Source organism: Oncorhynchus keta, chromosome 35, assembly GCF_023373465.1.
Source record: "Oncorhynchus keta strain PuntledgeMale-10-30-2019 chromosome 35, Oket_V2, whole genome shotgun sequence".
NCBI classification, from domain to species: domain Eukaryota; kingdom Metazoa; phylum Chordata; class Actinopteri; order Salmoniformes; family Salmonidae; genus Oncorhynchus; species Oncorhynchus keta.
The window spans coordinates 5,888,098-5,903,634 of NC_068455.1; the positions used below are offsets into that span (position 1 = coordinate 5,888,098).

A 15,537-nucleotide genomic window follows, 5' to 3' on the forward strand; every position below is an offset into this window, starting at 1 on the left:
GTTAGCTCCTCCATTTAACGTTACACATATAGCGACCATGTTAGCTCCTCCGTTTAACGTTACACATATAGCGGCCATGTTAGCTCCTCCGTTTAACGTTACACATATAGCGGCCATGTTAGCTCCTCCGTTTAACGTTACACATGGAATATTTAAATCATGTAACTGAATGTGTAGGATTAGAACAATATTCCACATTGTAAAAGCCCAGCTTCTCTAAACGCAGTACATTTGGACCTCTTGACTTTTTCCACTTTTTTTTGTTTTGTTTGTTAGGTTACAGCCTTATTCCTTCAATTTCATGGCTTGTTTTTGTGTTGTTGTTGCTCTGACATGCCCTGTCAACTGTGGGACCTTTTATATAGACAGGTGTGTGCCTTTCCAAATCATGTCCAATCAAATGAATTTACCACAGGTGGACTCCAATCAAGTTGTAGAAACATCAAGGATGACCAATGGAAATAGGATGCACCTGAGCTCAATTTCGAGTCTCATAGCAAAGGGTCTGAATACTTATTTACATATGGTATCTGCTTTTACATTTTTATAAATTAGCAAACATTTATAAAAAAAAACTACATTTTTAAAACTATTCTCGCTTTGTCATTATGGTGTATTGTGTGTAGATTGCTGAGGATTTTTATTTATTTAAGGCTGTAACGTAACCAAATGTGGAAAAAGTCAAGGGGTCTGAATACTTTCCGAAGGCACTGAATATGACTCTGTTTAGTTTGCTACTTACCTGCGCCTTGTGATAATCTACTACTACTACTACTACTACTACTTAATGAAAGAAGATGGGGTGGGACTACGTGAACTTGTCCAATAAGAAACTTGTTTGGCAACCGTGTACCACTAATGAATACCCCACTGATGCCATCTAGCTGAAGCTCACAAAGGCACATAGACAGGCATTGTGTAATCTGTCATATTCCTGAGCTGAACAGACATTTAAACAAAAAAAAAAAAGTATGGCTAATTTAAACGTGTGCATTAAAGCCATACAATACAACTGCACTACATTGTTGTGTAAGATCAGATCGTCCTTATTTTTACTTGATCTCTCAGATTCCACTCTGTAAAACACTGGTGCTATTTCAATTATTGTTTAAAAACACTTCTAAAAACAGCCAGGCGCCCTAATATTACAGAAGTTAGAGAAGCTTTAAACTATAGCAACCAAATGACTCCTTATCTATTGAAGTATCATCAACCAATCCTTATGTCTAAAAAATAAATAATAATAATGTTACCAGTTATTACAATCCTTGGTGATATTTTGTCAAAACACTTTGAAATACATTATAGCCTACTGTTGTAGTAGCTATTTCATTGTGTGCCTAAAATGTAACCATTACCAAGATTATTTCTTCTTGACGTACAGAAGTATCCCCCGTTTTGATACATCGATGAAATAGTTACCCAGGCTAGGAAGTGTGGCTGTAATAAACTGAACTAAAGATAGTTTTAATAGGTTGATGCCAGGTATCCATTCTTGCCAAGTTGAGGTTCTCTGGCTACCCCCCCTACACAGTTATACCAAGGGGAGAAATGTATTACTCCAAATAGTCTATAACTCCTATGGTGTACAGTGGCTACGTCCCAATTATCTCTCCCTTCCTCCTGAAGCGTGCACTCATTCACTACTCCCCACAAATCTAGAACCGTTGTATTGGTGGAGGCATGGGTCGTTAGAGGGAGTGAATGGCATGGAAGTGAACAAGTGCACATTTCTGGAGAAAGGAGATATTGGGATGCACACCGTGCTCCCCTCACAGTGGGGTAAATGATTTGCTTTGTGAAGCCTCAAAGGCTTCATGTTGAACTGGCAACGCCTGTATTTCTTTCTTTGGCAAAAAGTATTTTAAGTTGTGTTATAAATATGGTCCTGTTTATCTTGGGGAAAATGGATTGTAATGAATGGAAGGTTCCCCTATTAAAATGTTTTTTTATTTAAAGACTACCACTGTAATCCCAATGTCGGGAATAAAAAAACTAGACTAAAATGTGTGCTTTTGATTTACTTATTTAAATGTGATATGAATCTTTAATGTTGTTTTTTTTGTTGCGGCAAATTCAATTGACAGTAATGTTTAATTTATTATGTATGGTAAGCCAACTTTCCCAAATGATATCATTTTTTAAAAAGTGCAGTGTATGGTTCAAGTGAGGAATTAAATAGGCGTATTATTTGGGAGGCTAATTGTCTTGAATGGGTCAGCTGGCGTGTTACGACGTTCTGAGATGCGAATCGAGGATTTTGAAGCGGGCAGAATCGCATTAGTAGAAACCAAGTTTGTTCTCAGGACAAGCCTGGTTGTAGCTATTGTAAGATGTGTTCGAGTCGTCAGGGACAAATTTGACATTAACTACACATAAAATGTTCCTCTTTCTAAACCTGCTACGAAAATGTAAAAACCGGCCCTGAGAGCAGGTGTGAGTAGCCACTAATGCGATATATTGACTATCGTAAAAGTTAATGAAAACAAATGTGCTTGTGTCTTCATTTAAGGTTGGGCTAGCCCGATATGTACTCTTCTTTCGGGATTTTGGCAATGAGGTCCTTTGTCTACTTCCCCACAGTAAAATTAACACTTGGATAACATTTGTATGCCTCTGCGTGCGATTTTAAGGAAGTTGACAGTCTATTGAGTATCTGACACTTCGTCATAGTGCTAACGCCAGTTAGCATTGTGTCACGGAAATACCTCTAACTTCCTCCATACTGGACAGGAAGTAGATACAGGGCCGAGGTCCTTATGTTATATTCAGATGTACACTGGCTCTGGCAGCCAAAGACATTATCGAAACATTAATCGAGTCTCAATTGCGACACGGTTCTAGAAACAAAGTCCTTTACTTTCATATCACATCAAAATAATTTCACAAATAGTGTTTTAACCAGCTTTATCGCCGCTGCAGCCGACAGTATTTTTCAGTGACAACACGTTTCTTGGCGGCCTTCCGTTACTACACACAGGTGTTTGGGAGCATGCCAGATAGTACAGGTGGTCCCATTGTAACATAAAGATGAGACGGTGTGGGAACCCAAATAATGTAACCTTTTTTTTTTTGTTGAAATTGATTATTTCTCCCCGATATGAAATATTTAAGATCCTACGCTTCGAAAAATGTTTAAGGTCACATTTTAAGAATATAAATGGTATAGGCGGGGTTTATGACTGTGGTAACTAGTGACGACCGAAGGGGAGCGGAACAGGAAGCTGAACCGGAAGTGACTACACGGAAACTGCACTGCTGCTCACAACGACAACAACAGCATTACGCTCGGGGATATCTCCCTTCTCCTTAACGTAGGTTAGAGACAGACGGATTGCATATATGAACTTGGAAACATGTACAATTTTCGGGGTAATGAAGCGTACAATATCGGGTAAAGTTAAAGTGCACAATTTGGTGAGGAATTGCAAGCTATCTTTCTGCTGTGTTTTAGCTAAGCAGGCTAACTAGCTAGCTAACGGCTCCGGGAAAAAAATGAAGGAGGTGAAGGGTTGCGGTATGCGGTCCTCTGTGGGCTTTCTGTCTCAGAGAAGGCTTTTCGGGAACCCGCTGATGAAGGAAGAATTTCAGAGACTCCGGTTGGCAGGATGCACAAGCCTGTACAAGAAAGATATGCTGGGACATTTCGGGTGTGTAAACGCCATTGAGTTTTCCAACAATGGAGGGGAATACCTTGTGTCCGGTAAGTTGGTGAATTGACCATCACTAGTTATGGAAGTTGCTATCCGAGCAGCTAGTGTGTTGACAGATTCCTAGCTGACAAGCTAGCACGTCAGATATCAAGCTTAGTTGGTTAGGACGGCGAATATGCACATGTTGCTCCCTGTTCATCTATTGTCAACATGCCAATTGGTAAATTATGACCAGGAAAAAAAGACTGGCATGTACAGGCCAAGCCTGCATGCGTAAAACTGACAATCATTTTGGCTAACGACTAGCAAATAAAACCCAACGTTAGCTAGGTTAGCATGTTATCCAGCTGACAAGCTAACGTTACCACAACATTACCAGGTATGTGTATCTGTGACATGACTGTAGCAGCAAGCTGTAATGTTCAGAATCAAAATGATTCACCTTGCTGAATATAGGTTTCTCTTGTTTTGGTATGTTTGTTTTATTGCTGTTATTGGTCTGTTTAATTGTGTCGTATGCTTCATCTAGTTCTGATCTCATACGCTGTGCAGTTTTATACGTTCCTGCTCCTTCCTTTGATATCGGGTTGATTTTCATAACCCCCCCACCATAATTCCTCTTGCTGAGATTAGGATCTGTATTTATATATTTAAAATGGATTAAATAAATGGTTTTCATTATCAATATACACACAAAGTAAAAACAGGTTTTTAGAAATGTTTTGCAAATTTCATAAGAAATTAAAAACGAATACCGTATAAGTATTCAGACCCTTCCTGAAGGTCAGTCAATTTGAAAAATTTCAAGAACTTTGAAAGTTAAAGTGCAGTTGCAAAAACCATCAAGCGTTATGAAACTGGCTCTTGTGAGGAACGCCACAGGAATGAAATACCCAGAGTTGCCTCTGCTTCAGAGGATAAGTTCATTAGTTACCAGCTTCAGAAATCAGGAAAATAACTGCACCTCAGATTGTAGCCCAAATAAATGCTTCACAGAGTTCAAGTAACAGACACATCTCAACGTCAACTGTTCAGAGTCGAGTGTGTTTCTCTACTGGTGGGCCTTGCAAGAGTAATAACCCCAGACCAAACCACAAAGTTTGTTTTTACTGGTTTTGTTTGCTGTGGATGTGTCTTCCCTATCTACAGGAGGGGACGACCGCAGAGTGCTGCTGTGGGATATGGAGAGAGTTCTCCATGCTCGCTCGGCCAAGCCTCTCATACTGAAGGGAGAACACCTCTCCAACATCTTCTGCCTGGCCTTCGACAGCACCAACAAGAGGGTGTTCTCTGGGGGTGAGACAAAATACAATTGTCCGTTTTGTTTTAGTTCTGAGCACGGGATGGTCGGAGTAAGTAAGTCCAAATCAAAGTATGCGAAACGGACCACGTGGGGCACAACGCAACGTTTCTTGAAATCAATGGCGTTCGTTATTTGAGCTGACGTGAGAGAGAATAAACTCAGAATGGTTGCCCATTCACATCTCCATATGTTGCCTGATTTAAATATTTCAGCTTGCTACGTTAATAAACACATACTGTGTTCGCTTTGGCACGTTTACCTGCCTACAATGCCAACTGTAGTGTGCGTAGATCGCAAGTCAATAGGGCGAACTGGCTAGCTACTACTGTTAGCTAGCTAGATAGCCACGTATAATTGGTAGCTAACAACGACCAACGAAGAATTAACATCAACCAAGCATAACATTCGTTTTAGGTCATTTTTTTCCCCTGATAAACTACCTGGCTAACTTAGATTATTATGATTCACACATATATGGCTGATATTTCTGAAGTAAAACCATCGCTTTGTGTATATCTGGTTTTGTCTCTGTTTTTGCCATTGTCCTGACTGGAGGAGGGTTCAGTAAATGGTGCTGCTCGGCCTGAGGTAATACAGTAGGGGGAGGTAATACAGTAGGGGGAGGTAATACAGTAGAGGGAGTGCTGCTCAGTGTGAGGTACTACAGTAGAGGAAGGTACTACAGTAGGGGGAGGTACTACAGTAGGGGGAGGTAATACAGTAGAGGGAGGTAATACAGTAGAGGGAGGTAATACAGTAGAGGGAGGTAATACAGTAGAGGGAGGTAATACAGTAGCGGGAGGTAATACAGTAGCGGGAGGTAATACAGTAGCGGGAGGTAATACAGTAGCGGGGGGTAATACAGTAGCGGGAGGTAATACAGTAGCGGGAGGTAATACAGTAGAGGGAGTGCTGCTCAGTGTGAGGTAATACAGTAGGGGGAGTGTGAGGTAATACAGTAGGGGGAGGTAATACAGTAGGGGGAGTGCTGCTCAGCATGAGGTACTACAGTAGAGGGAGGTACTACAGTAGAGGGAGGTACTACAGTAGAGGGAGGTAATACAGTAGGGGGAGTGCTGCTCAGCGTGAGGTAATACAGTAGGGGGAGTGCTGCTCAGCGTGAGGTAATACAGTAGGGGGAGTGCTGCTCAGTGTGAGGTAATACAGTAGGGGGAGTGCTGAGGTAATACAGTAGGGGGAGTGCTGAGGTAATACAGTAGGGGGAGTGGGAGGTAATATAGTAGGGGGAGTGCTGCTCAGCGTGAGGTAATACAGTAGGGGGAGTGCTGCTCAGCGTGAGGTAATACAGTAGGGGGAGTGCTGCTCAGCGTGAGGTAATACAGTAGGGGGAGTGCTGCTCAGCGTGAGGTAATACAGTAGGGGGAGTGCTGCTCAGCGTGAGGTAATACAGTAGGGTGTGGGAGGTAATACAGTAGGGGGAGTGCTGCTCAGCGTGAGGTAATGCAGTAGGGGAGTGCTGCTCAGCGTGAGGTAATACAGTAGGGGGAGTGCTGCTCAGCGTGAGGTAATACAGTAGGGGGAGTGCTGCTCAGCGTGAGGTAATACAGTAGGGGGAGTGGGAGGTAATACAGTAGGGGGAGTGCTGCTCAGCGTGAGGTAATACAGTAGGGGGAGTGGGAGGTAATACAGTAGGGGGAGTGCTGCTCAGTGTGAGGTAATACAGTAGGGGGAGTGCTGAGGTAATACAGTAGGGGGAGTGCTGAGGTAATACAGTAGGGGGAGTGGGAGGTAATATAGTAGGGGGAGTGCTGCTCAGCGTGAGGTAATACAGTAGGGGGAGTGCTGCTCAGCGTGAGGTAATGCAGTAGGGGGAGTGCTGCTCAGCGTGAGGTAATACAGTAGGGGGAGTGCTGCTCAGCGTGAGGTAATACAGTAGGGGGAGTGCTGCTCAGCGTGAGGTAATGCAGTAGGGGGAGTGCTGCTCAGCGTGAGGTAATACAGTAGGAGGAGTGCTGCTCAGCGTGAGGTAATACAGTAGGGGGAGTGCTGCTCAGCGTGAGGTAATACAGTAGGGGAGTGCTGCTCAGCGTGAGGTAATGCAGTAGGGGAGTGCTGCTCAGCGTGAGGTAATACAGTAGGGGGAGTGCTGCTCAGCGGGAGGTAATACAGTAGGGGGAGTGCTGCTCAGCGTGAGGTAATACAGTAGGGGGAGTGGGAGGTAATACAGTAGGGGGAGTGCTGCTCAGTGTGAGGTAATACAGTAGGGGGAGTGTGAGGTAATACAGTAGGGGGAGTGTGAGGTAATACAGTAGGGGGAGTGTGAGGTAATACAGTAGGGGGAGTGCTGCTCAGCGTGAGGTAATACAGTAGGGGGAGTGGGAGGTAATACAGTAGGGGGAGTGCTGCTCAGCGTGAGGTAATACAGTAGGGCGAGTGGGAGGTAATACAGTAGGGGGAGTGCTGCTCAGTGTGAGGTAATACAGTAGGGGGAGTGCTGCTCAGTGTGAGGTAATACAGTAGGGGGAGTGTGAGGTAATACAGTAGGGGGAGTGCTGCTCAGCATGAGGTAATACATTAGAATGATTCTCTAATGTCATGTTTTATGCGTTCTCCACACACTAATCCTCACAGGAAACGTACTCAAGAGAATGCACTGGAGCATGAGTGTGGAACACAATACTATGCATCTTGATGAACACCCACAGTTGGAGTTCAGACAGAGTTTTAGATCATGGTTTGACAGGCTTTGGGTGGTGACTACTGGTTAATCTACCACTATGGGAGTTATAGTGGTTCACTCCATATTAGTTTGTAGAGGGCTTGAGTTAGCTGACATCAGCTGTTTATATAAATCGTTATGTTGTTTTTCAGAAATCACACCACTACTTTATAAGGACTGGTTGGTTGCAGCATACAGTACATAACACATTCATAATAATTTGTCGGCGCTCTGTACGTGTCAACAACCTCGATTTATTAGGTACGACCATCTCGTACAGGGTCTGGACCCCCCTTTTCATCCAGAACAGCCTAAATTCTTCGGGACATTCTACACGGTGTCGGAATCATTCCACAGGCATGTTGGTCCATGCAGACGCGATGGCATCGCACAGTTTCTTCACATTGAACGGTGGTATGTTTTTATGCTGTGAACAGCCCCCTTTCCATCTCATCCCAAATATACTCTATTTTTACATGTGTCAGAGCGCCATGTGTCTCTGCAGGTTTTCACTCCTCCCTTGTACTTGATTGATGAGTTAAGGTCACTTGTAAGGAACTCTCATCACCTGGTTGTCTAGGTCTTAATTGGTAAAAAAAACTAAAACCTGCAGACACCAGACCCTCCATGGAATGAATACCTCTACTCTACTGGGCTGTGGTCTAGGGACTGAACAGGAGACCCAAGTAAATAACCTGCCCAGGGACTGCGGTTGAAAATTAGCCGGCTGGCTAAAACCGGCACTTTTACCGAAACGTTGATTAATGTGCACTGTCCCTGTAAAAATAAAAAAATTAACTCAAACTCAAATTAAAACTCGCTGTCTTGTTCCAGGCAATGTTTTTCCACTCCCCAATTGTCCAGTGTTGGTGATCACTTGCCGACTGGAGCTGCTTCTCATTGTTTTTAGCTGATAGGAGTGGAGCCCGGTGTTGTCGGTCAGCTGCTATAGCCAGGTGTTGGTCTGTATGCTGCTATAGCCCGGTGTTGTCGGTCTGCTGCTATAGCCCGGTGTCGGTCGGTCGGTCTGCTGCTATAGCCTGGTGTTGGTCGGTCTGCTGCTATAGCCCGGTGTTGGCCGGTCTGCTGCTATAGCCCGGTGTTGGTCGGTCTGCTGCTATAGCCCGGTGTTGGTCGGTCTGCTGCTATAGCCCGGTGTTGGCCGGTCTGCTGCTATAGCCCGGTGTTGTCTGTCTGCTGCTATAGCCCGGTGTTGGCCGGTGTGCTGCTATAGCCAGGTGTTGGTTGGTCGGTCTGCTGCTGTAGCCAGGTGTTGATCGGTCTGCTGCTATAGCCCGGTGTTGTCTGTCTGCTGCTATAGCCAGGTGTTGGTCGGTCTGCTGCTATAGCCAGGTGTTGGTCGGTCTGCTGCTATAGCCAGGTGTTGGTCGGTCTGCTGCTATAGCCAGGTGTTGGTCGGTCTGCTGCTATAGCCAGGTGTTGGTCGGTCTGCTGCTATAGCCAGGTGTTGGCCGGTGTGCTGCTATAGCCCGGTGTTGGCCGGTGTGCTGCTATAGCCCGGTGTTGGCCGGTGTGCTGCTATAGCCCGGTGTTGGCCGGTGTGCTGCTATAGCCAGGTGTTGGTTGGTCGGTCTGCTGCTATGCTTTAGCCCATCTGTGACAAGGACTGACGAGTTGTGCGTTCCGAGATGTTCTGCAAACCACTATTCTACTGCACCGTTATTTGTCTGTTTCTGGCCCGCCTGTTTTAACTTGCACAATTTTTGCTATTCTCCTTCGACCTCTCTCTTCGCCCACAGGTCTGCCGCTGACTGGAGGATTTTTGTTTGTCACACCATTCTCTGTAAACCCTAGACAACGGTGTGCCCGAGACACTGGAACCAGTGTGCCTGGCACCGACGATTATACAATGCTCAGGTCACTCATTTTGCCCCCACTCAATCGGAACAGTAGCTGAATGCCTTGATGCCTGTCTGCCTGCTTTTTATATAGGAAACCACAGCCACGTGACTCACTGTCTGTAGAAGGGATCCATTTTTTAAAAATGGGGTGGTGTACCTAATAAACTGGCCTGGGTGTGTTTGTTTTGTCACTGTACTATCAGTTATACTGCAATGAAAAAACATGCAGTTGTTGCCCTAAGCATGTCAGACGTTCTTATGTGCCTCTGTTTTGGTTATGAATGGGGTATGAAGTCCTTATCTAGGTATCCTTCAACTAAAGTGTTCTAATTAAGCAATAAGGCACAACTGTGTGTGGTATATGGCCGATATACCACGGCTAAGGGCTGTTCTTACGCACAACGCAACGTGGAGTGCCTGGATACAGCCCTTAGCCGTGGTATATTGACCATATATCATATCACAAAACCCCCCTGAGGTACCTTATTGCTGTTATAAACTGTTTACCAATGTAAATAGAGCAGTAAAAATACGTGTTTTGTCATACCTGTGGTATACGGTCAGATATACCACGGGTGTCAGCCAATCATCATTCAGGGCTCGAACCATCCAGTTTATAGTATTTAGATTTAGTGTTCTATTGGTCGACGCGTAGCCTGATTTTCATGTGTAAATTTGTGGTCTGTTGTCTCTTTCTCAAGGTAACGACGAGCAGGTCATCCTTCATGATGTAGAGCAGTGAGTATATTATCAGTCTTCATCAGTGTGTACCTACACTGGAATCTGTCTTTTGCCTCGTTCCACCCCATCTCCTTGTACCTGCCTCTCGTTCCACCCCATCTCCTTGTACCTGCCTCTCGTTCCACCCCATCTCCTTGTACCTGCCTCTCGTTCCACCCCATCTCCTTGTACCTGCCTCTCGTTCCACCCCATCTCCTTGTACCTGCCTCTTGTTCCACCCCATCTCCTTGTATGTACCTGCCTCTCGTTCCACCCCATCTCCTTGTATGTACCTGCATCTCGTTCCACCCCATCTCCTTGTACCTGCCTCTCGTTCCACCCCATCTCCTTGTATGTACCTGCCTCTCGTTCCACCCCATCTCCTTGTACCTGCATCTCGTTCCACCCCATCTCCTTGTACCTGCATCTCGTTCCACCCCATCTCCTTGTATGTACCTGCCTCTCGTTCCACCCCATCTCCTTGTACCTGCCTCTCGTTCCACCCCATCTCCTTGTACCTGCCTCTCGTTCCACCCCATCTCCTTGTACCTGCCTCTCGTTCCACCCCATCTCCTTGTACCTGCATCTCGTTCCACCCCATCTCCTTGTACCTGCCTCTCGTTCCACCCCATCTCCTTGTACCTGCCTCTCGTTCCACCCCATCTCCTTGTACCTGCCTCTCGTTCCACCCCATCTCCTTGTACCTGCCTCTCGTTCCACCCCATCTCCTTGTATGTACCTGCCTCTCGTTCCACCCCATCTCCTTGTACCTGCCTCTCGTTCCACCCCATCTCCTTGTACCTGCCTCTCGTTCCACCCCATCTCCTTGTACCTGCCTCTCGTTCCACCCCATCTCCTTGTACCTGCCTCTCGTTCCACCCCATCTCCTTGTACCTGCCTCTCGTTCCACCCCATCTCCTTGTACCTGCCTCTCGTTCCACCCCATCTCCTTGTACCTGCCTCTCGTTCCACCCCATCTCCTTGTACCTGCCTCTCGTTCCACCCCATCTCCTTGTACCTGCCTCTCGTTCCACCCCATCTCCTTGTACCTGCCTCTCGTTCCACCCCATCTCCTTGTATGTACCTGCCTCTCGTTCCACCCCATCTCCTTGTACCTGCCTCTCGTTCCACCCCATCTCCTTGTATGTATCTGCATCTCGTTCCACCCCATCTCCTTGTATGTACCTGCCTCTCGTTCCACCCCATCTCCTTGTACCTGCATCTCGTTCCACCCCATCTCCTTGTACCTGCCTCTCGTTCCACCCCATCTCCTTGTATGTACCTGCCTCTCGTTCCACCCCATCTCCTTGTATGTATCTGCCTCGAGCTCCTTCAAAGTGTTTACTTTGTCTGAAATACTCAAATGCATGTTTTATGTTTTTAGTCACAAATATATGTTTTTATTTAAATTACAACTCCTCTCCTCATTGGTTCCCAATCCAGCTACTTAGAAAGCATGTGGGTCTTTTCTATAAATCAAGTGATCAATTTTATTTTTTAAATAGTTTGATATACATTTAAATATGATTTATCTTGCAGCTTCACATGTGTAGTTACAGGAATTATGGTCTAGACCATAACGCCTAGCAACAACAACATATTCGGTACCAGTCAGAAGTTTGGACACACCTACACATTCAAGTGTTTTTCTTCATTTTTTTTACTATTTTCTACATTTTCTACATTGTTGAATGATAGTAAAGACATCAAAACTAGGAAATAACACATACGGTATCATGTAGTAACCAAAAATTCTAAGTGGTAGGTCAGTATTAACACGTGGCTTCATTCTAAGTGGTAGGTCAGTATAGACACGTGGCTTTATTCTAAGTGGTAGGTCAGTATAGACACGTGGCTTCATTCTAAGTGGTAGGTCAGTATTGACACATGGCTTCATTCTAAGTGGTAGGTCAGTAGTAGCATGTTGCTTCATTCTAAGTGGTAGGTCAGTATAGACACGTGGCTTTATTCTAAGTGGTAGGTCAGTATTGACACGTGGCTTTATTCTAAGTGGTAGGTCAGTATTGACACGTGGCTTCATTCTAAGTGGTAGGTCAGTAGTAGCATGTGGCTTCATTCTAAGTGGTAGGTCAGTAGTAGCATGTGGCTTCATTCTAAGTGGTAGGTCAGTATAGACACGTGGCTTCATTCTAAGTGGTAGGTCAGTATAGACACGTGGCTTCATTCTAAGTGGTAGGTCAGTAGTAGCATGTGGCTTCATTCTAAGTGGTAGGTCAGTATAGACACGTGGCTTTATTCTAAGTGGTAGGTCAGTATAGACACGTGGCTTCATTCTAAGTGGTAGGTCAGTATAGACACGTGGCTTTATTCTAAGTGGTAGGTTAGTGGTAGGTCAGTATAGACACGTGGCTTCATTCTAAGTGGTAGGTCAGTATAGACACGTAAGTGGTAGGTCAGTAGTAGCATGTGGCTTCATTCTAAGTACTAGGTCAGTATAGACACGTGGCTTCATTCTAAGTGGTAGGTTAGTGGTAGGTCAGTATAAACACATGGCTTCATTCTAAGTGGTAGGTCAGTATGGACACGTGGCTTCATTCTAAGTGGTAGGTTAGTTGTAGGTCAGTATTAACACGTGGCTTTGTTCTAAGTGGTAGGTCAGTATAGACACGTGGCTTCATTCTAAGTGGTAGGTCAGTATAGACACGTGGCTTGATTCTAAGTGGTAGGTCAGTATAGACACGTGGCTTCATTCTAAGTGGTAGGTCAGTATAGACACGTGGCTTCATTCTAAGTGGTAGGTCAGTATAGACACGTGGCTTCATTCTAAGTGGTAGGTTAGTTGTAATTAATGTGGGCTTTGGGACAATGTTTGCAAATGTATATTTAAAAAAACTGACATCACATTTGAAATTTTGGGGGTATTGTGTGTAGATCGGGGCAACAAAAAAAAAGAAGATTTAACACATTTTAGAATAAGGCTGTAACGTAACAAAGTGGAATAGTTGAAGGGGTCTGAATACTTTCCCGAATTCACTGTTGACCTATCAGGGAACGATTGACTTTGCTGTTGTACATGAAGTCGCTGTATTCTGTTTCTCCTCCAGAGGCGAGACTCTGAACGTGTTCCTTCACGACGATGCGGTGTACGGCCTGTCCGTCAGCCCCGTTAACGACAACGTGTTCGCCAGCTCCTCGGACGACGGACGGGTCCTCATCTGGGACACACGGCAGCCGCCACACGGAGGTAATAATACACTTAACAATGAATTTCAACCAAATCTGTCAATTTTTAATAAATTAATTAGACCCTAATCTACGGATTTCACGACTGGGCAGGGGCTCAGCCATGGGTGGGGCCTGGGAGGGCATAGGCCCACCCACTCACCACTATACACGCCAGCTACTACAGCAACTGAAATGACTGCAAAACTTAGCAAAGAACTGCAGTTAGTTTCGGAATGGGTAGCAAGGAATAAGTTAGTCCTAAATATTTCCAAAGCTAAAAACATTTTTATTTAGGACAAATCGTTCACTAAAACCTAAACCTCAACTACATCTCGTAATGAGTAACATGGAAATTGAGCAAGTTGAGGTGACTAAACTGCTTGGAGTAACCCTGGACTGTAACCCTGAACTGCCATGGTCAAAACATATTGATACAACAGTAGCTAAGATGGGGAGAAGTCTGTCCATAATAAAGCGCTGCTCTACCTTCTTAACAACACTATCAACAAGACAGGTCCTACAGGCCCTAGTTTCTACCTTCTTAACAACACTATCAACAAGGCAGGTCCTACAGGCCCTAGTTTCTACCTTCTTAACAACACTATCAACAAGGCAGGTCCTACCTGCCCTAGTTTCTACCTTCTTAACAATACTATCAACAAGGCAGGTCCTACAGGCCCTAGTTTCTACCTTCTTAACAACACTATCAACAAGGCAGGTCCTACCTGCCCTAGTTTCTACCTTCTTAACAGCACTATCAACAAGGCAGGTCCTACAGGCCCTAGTTTCTACCTTCTTAACAACACTATCAACAAGGCAGGTCCTACAGGCCCTAGTTTCTACCTTCTTAACAACACTATCAACAAGGCAGGTCCTACAGGCCCTAGTTTCTACCTTCTTAACAACACTATCAACAAGGCAGGTCCTACAGGCCCTAGTTTCTACCTTCTTAACAGCACTATCAACAAGGCAGGTCCTACAGGCCCTAGTTTCTACCTTCTTAACAGCACTATCAACAAGGCAGGTCCTACAGGCCCTAGTTTCTACCTTAACAACACTATCAACAAGGCAGGTCCTACAGGCCCTAGTTTCTACCTTCTTAACAACACTATCAACAAGGCAGGTCCTACAGGCCCTAGTTTCTACCTTCTTAACAACACTATCAACAAGGCAGGTCCTACAGGCCCTAGTTTCTACCTTCTTAACAGCACTATCAACAAGGCAGGTCCTACAGGCCCTAGTTTCTACCTTAACAACACTATCAACAAGGCAGGTCCTACAGGCCCTAGTTTCTACCTTCTTAACAGCACTATCAACAAGGCAGGTCCTACAGGCCCTAGTTTCTACCTTCTTAACAACACTATCAACAAGGCAGGCCCTAGTTTCTACCTTCTTAACAACACTATCAACAAGGCAGGTCCTACAGGCCCTAGTTTCTACCTTCTGAACAGCACTATCAACAAGGCAGGTCCTACAGGCCCTAGTCTCTACCTTCTTAACAACACTATCAACAAGGCAGGTCCTACAGGCCCTAGTTTCTACCTTCTTAACAGCACTATCAACAAGGCAGGTCCTACAGGCCCTAGTTTCTACCTTCTTAACAACACTATCAACAAGGCAGGTCCTACAGGCCCTAGTTTCTACCTTCTTAACAACACTATCAACAAGGCAGGTCCTACAGGCCCTAGTTTCTACCTTCTTAACAGCACTATCAACAAGGCAGGTCCTACAGGCCCTAGTTTCTACCTTCTTAACAACACTATCAACAAGGCAGGCCCTAGTTTCTACCTTCTTAACAGCACTATCAACAAGGCAGGTCCTACAGGCCCTAGTTTCTACCTTCTTAACAGCACTATCAACAAGGCAGGTCCTACCTGCCCTAGTTTCTACCTTAACAACACTATCAACAAGGCAGGTCCTACAGGCCCTCGTTTCTACCTTCCTAACAACACTATCAACAAGGCAGGTCCTACAGGCCCTAGTTTCTACCTTCTTAACAACACTATCAACAAGGCAGGTCCTACAGGCCCTAGTTTCTACCTTCTTAACAACACTATCATCAAGGCAGGTCCTACAGGCCCTAGTTTCTACCTTCTTAAAAACACTATCAACAAGGCAGGTCCTACAGGCCCT

General features: G+C 45.1%; 1 protein-coding gene and 2 long non-coding RNA genes across 6 annotated transcripts in view; 2 read left to right on the forward strand and 1 right to left on the reverse strand.

Moving 5' to 3' along the window:
* Positions 1–3,150: 3,150 nt before the first annotated feature.
* The window catches only part of LOC118379695 (DDB1- and CUL4-associated factor 5-like), a 29,667-nt gene continuing 17,280 nt past the window's right edge, over positions 3,151–15,537 (forward strand). Inside the window, exons 1-4 of one of the 2 annotated variants that reach the window (XM_052496201.1) lie at positions 3,151–3,703; positions 4,803–4,949; positions 10,200–10,236; positions 13,284–13,423. In XM_052496201.1, coding sequence (XP_052352161.1) covers positions 3,496–3,703; positions 4,803–4,949; positions 10,200–10,236; positions 13,284–13,423 — 532 coding nt within the window. In that variant the 5' untranslated portion in view covers positions 3,151–3,495. The remainder of the gene's footprint in view (positions 3,704–4,802; positions 4,950–10,199; positions 10,237–13,283; positions 13,424–15,537) is intronic. The other variant, XM_052496200.1, reaches the window with a different exon arrangement.
* On the reverse strand, positions 10,308–11,343 carry LOC127915764 (uncharacterized). Of its 3 annotated transcripts, none has more exons than XR_008092016.1 (4): positions 11,268–11,343; positions 10,830–10,957; positions 10,675–10,798; positions 10,308–10,410 (listed from the first exon to the last, which is right to left on the reverse strand). It is a non-coding gene; the product is annotated as an uncharacterized LOC127915764 (long non-coding RNA). The 3 variants fall into 3 exon arrangements; XR_008092014.1 differs by lacking the exon at positions 11,268–11,343 and adding an exon at positions 10,958–11,255 and having other exon boundaries at positions 10,830–10,922; XR_008092015.1 differs by lacking the exon at positions 11,268–11,343 and adding an exon at positions 10,958–11,255 and having other exon boundaries at positions 10,308–10,441; positions 10,830–10,922.
* Positions 12,065–13,197, forward strand: LOC127915765 (uncharacterized). Its single transcript, XR_008092017.1, has 4 exons — positions 12,065–12,091; positions 12,236–12,271; positions 12,344–12,415; positions 12,906–13,197. It is a non-coding gene; the product is annotated as an uncharacterized LOC127915765 (long non-coding RNA).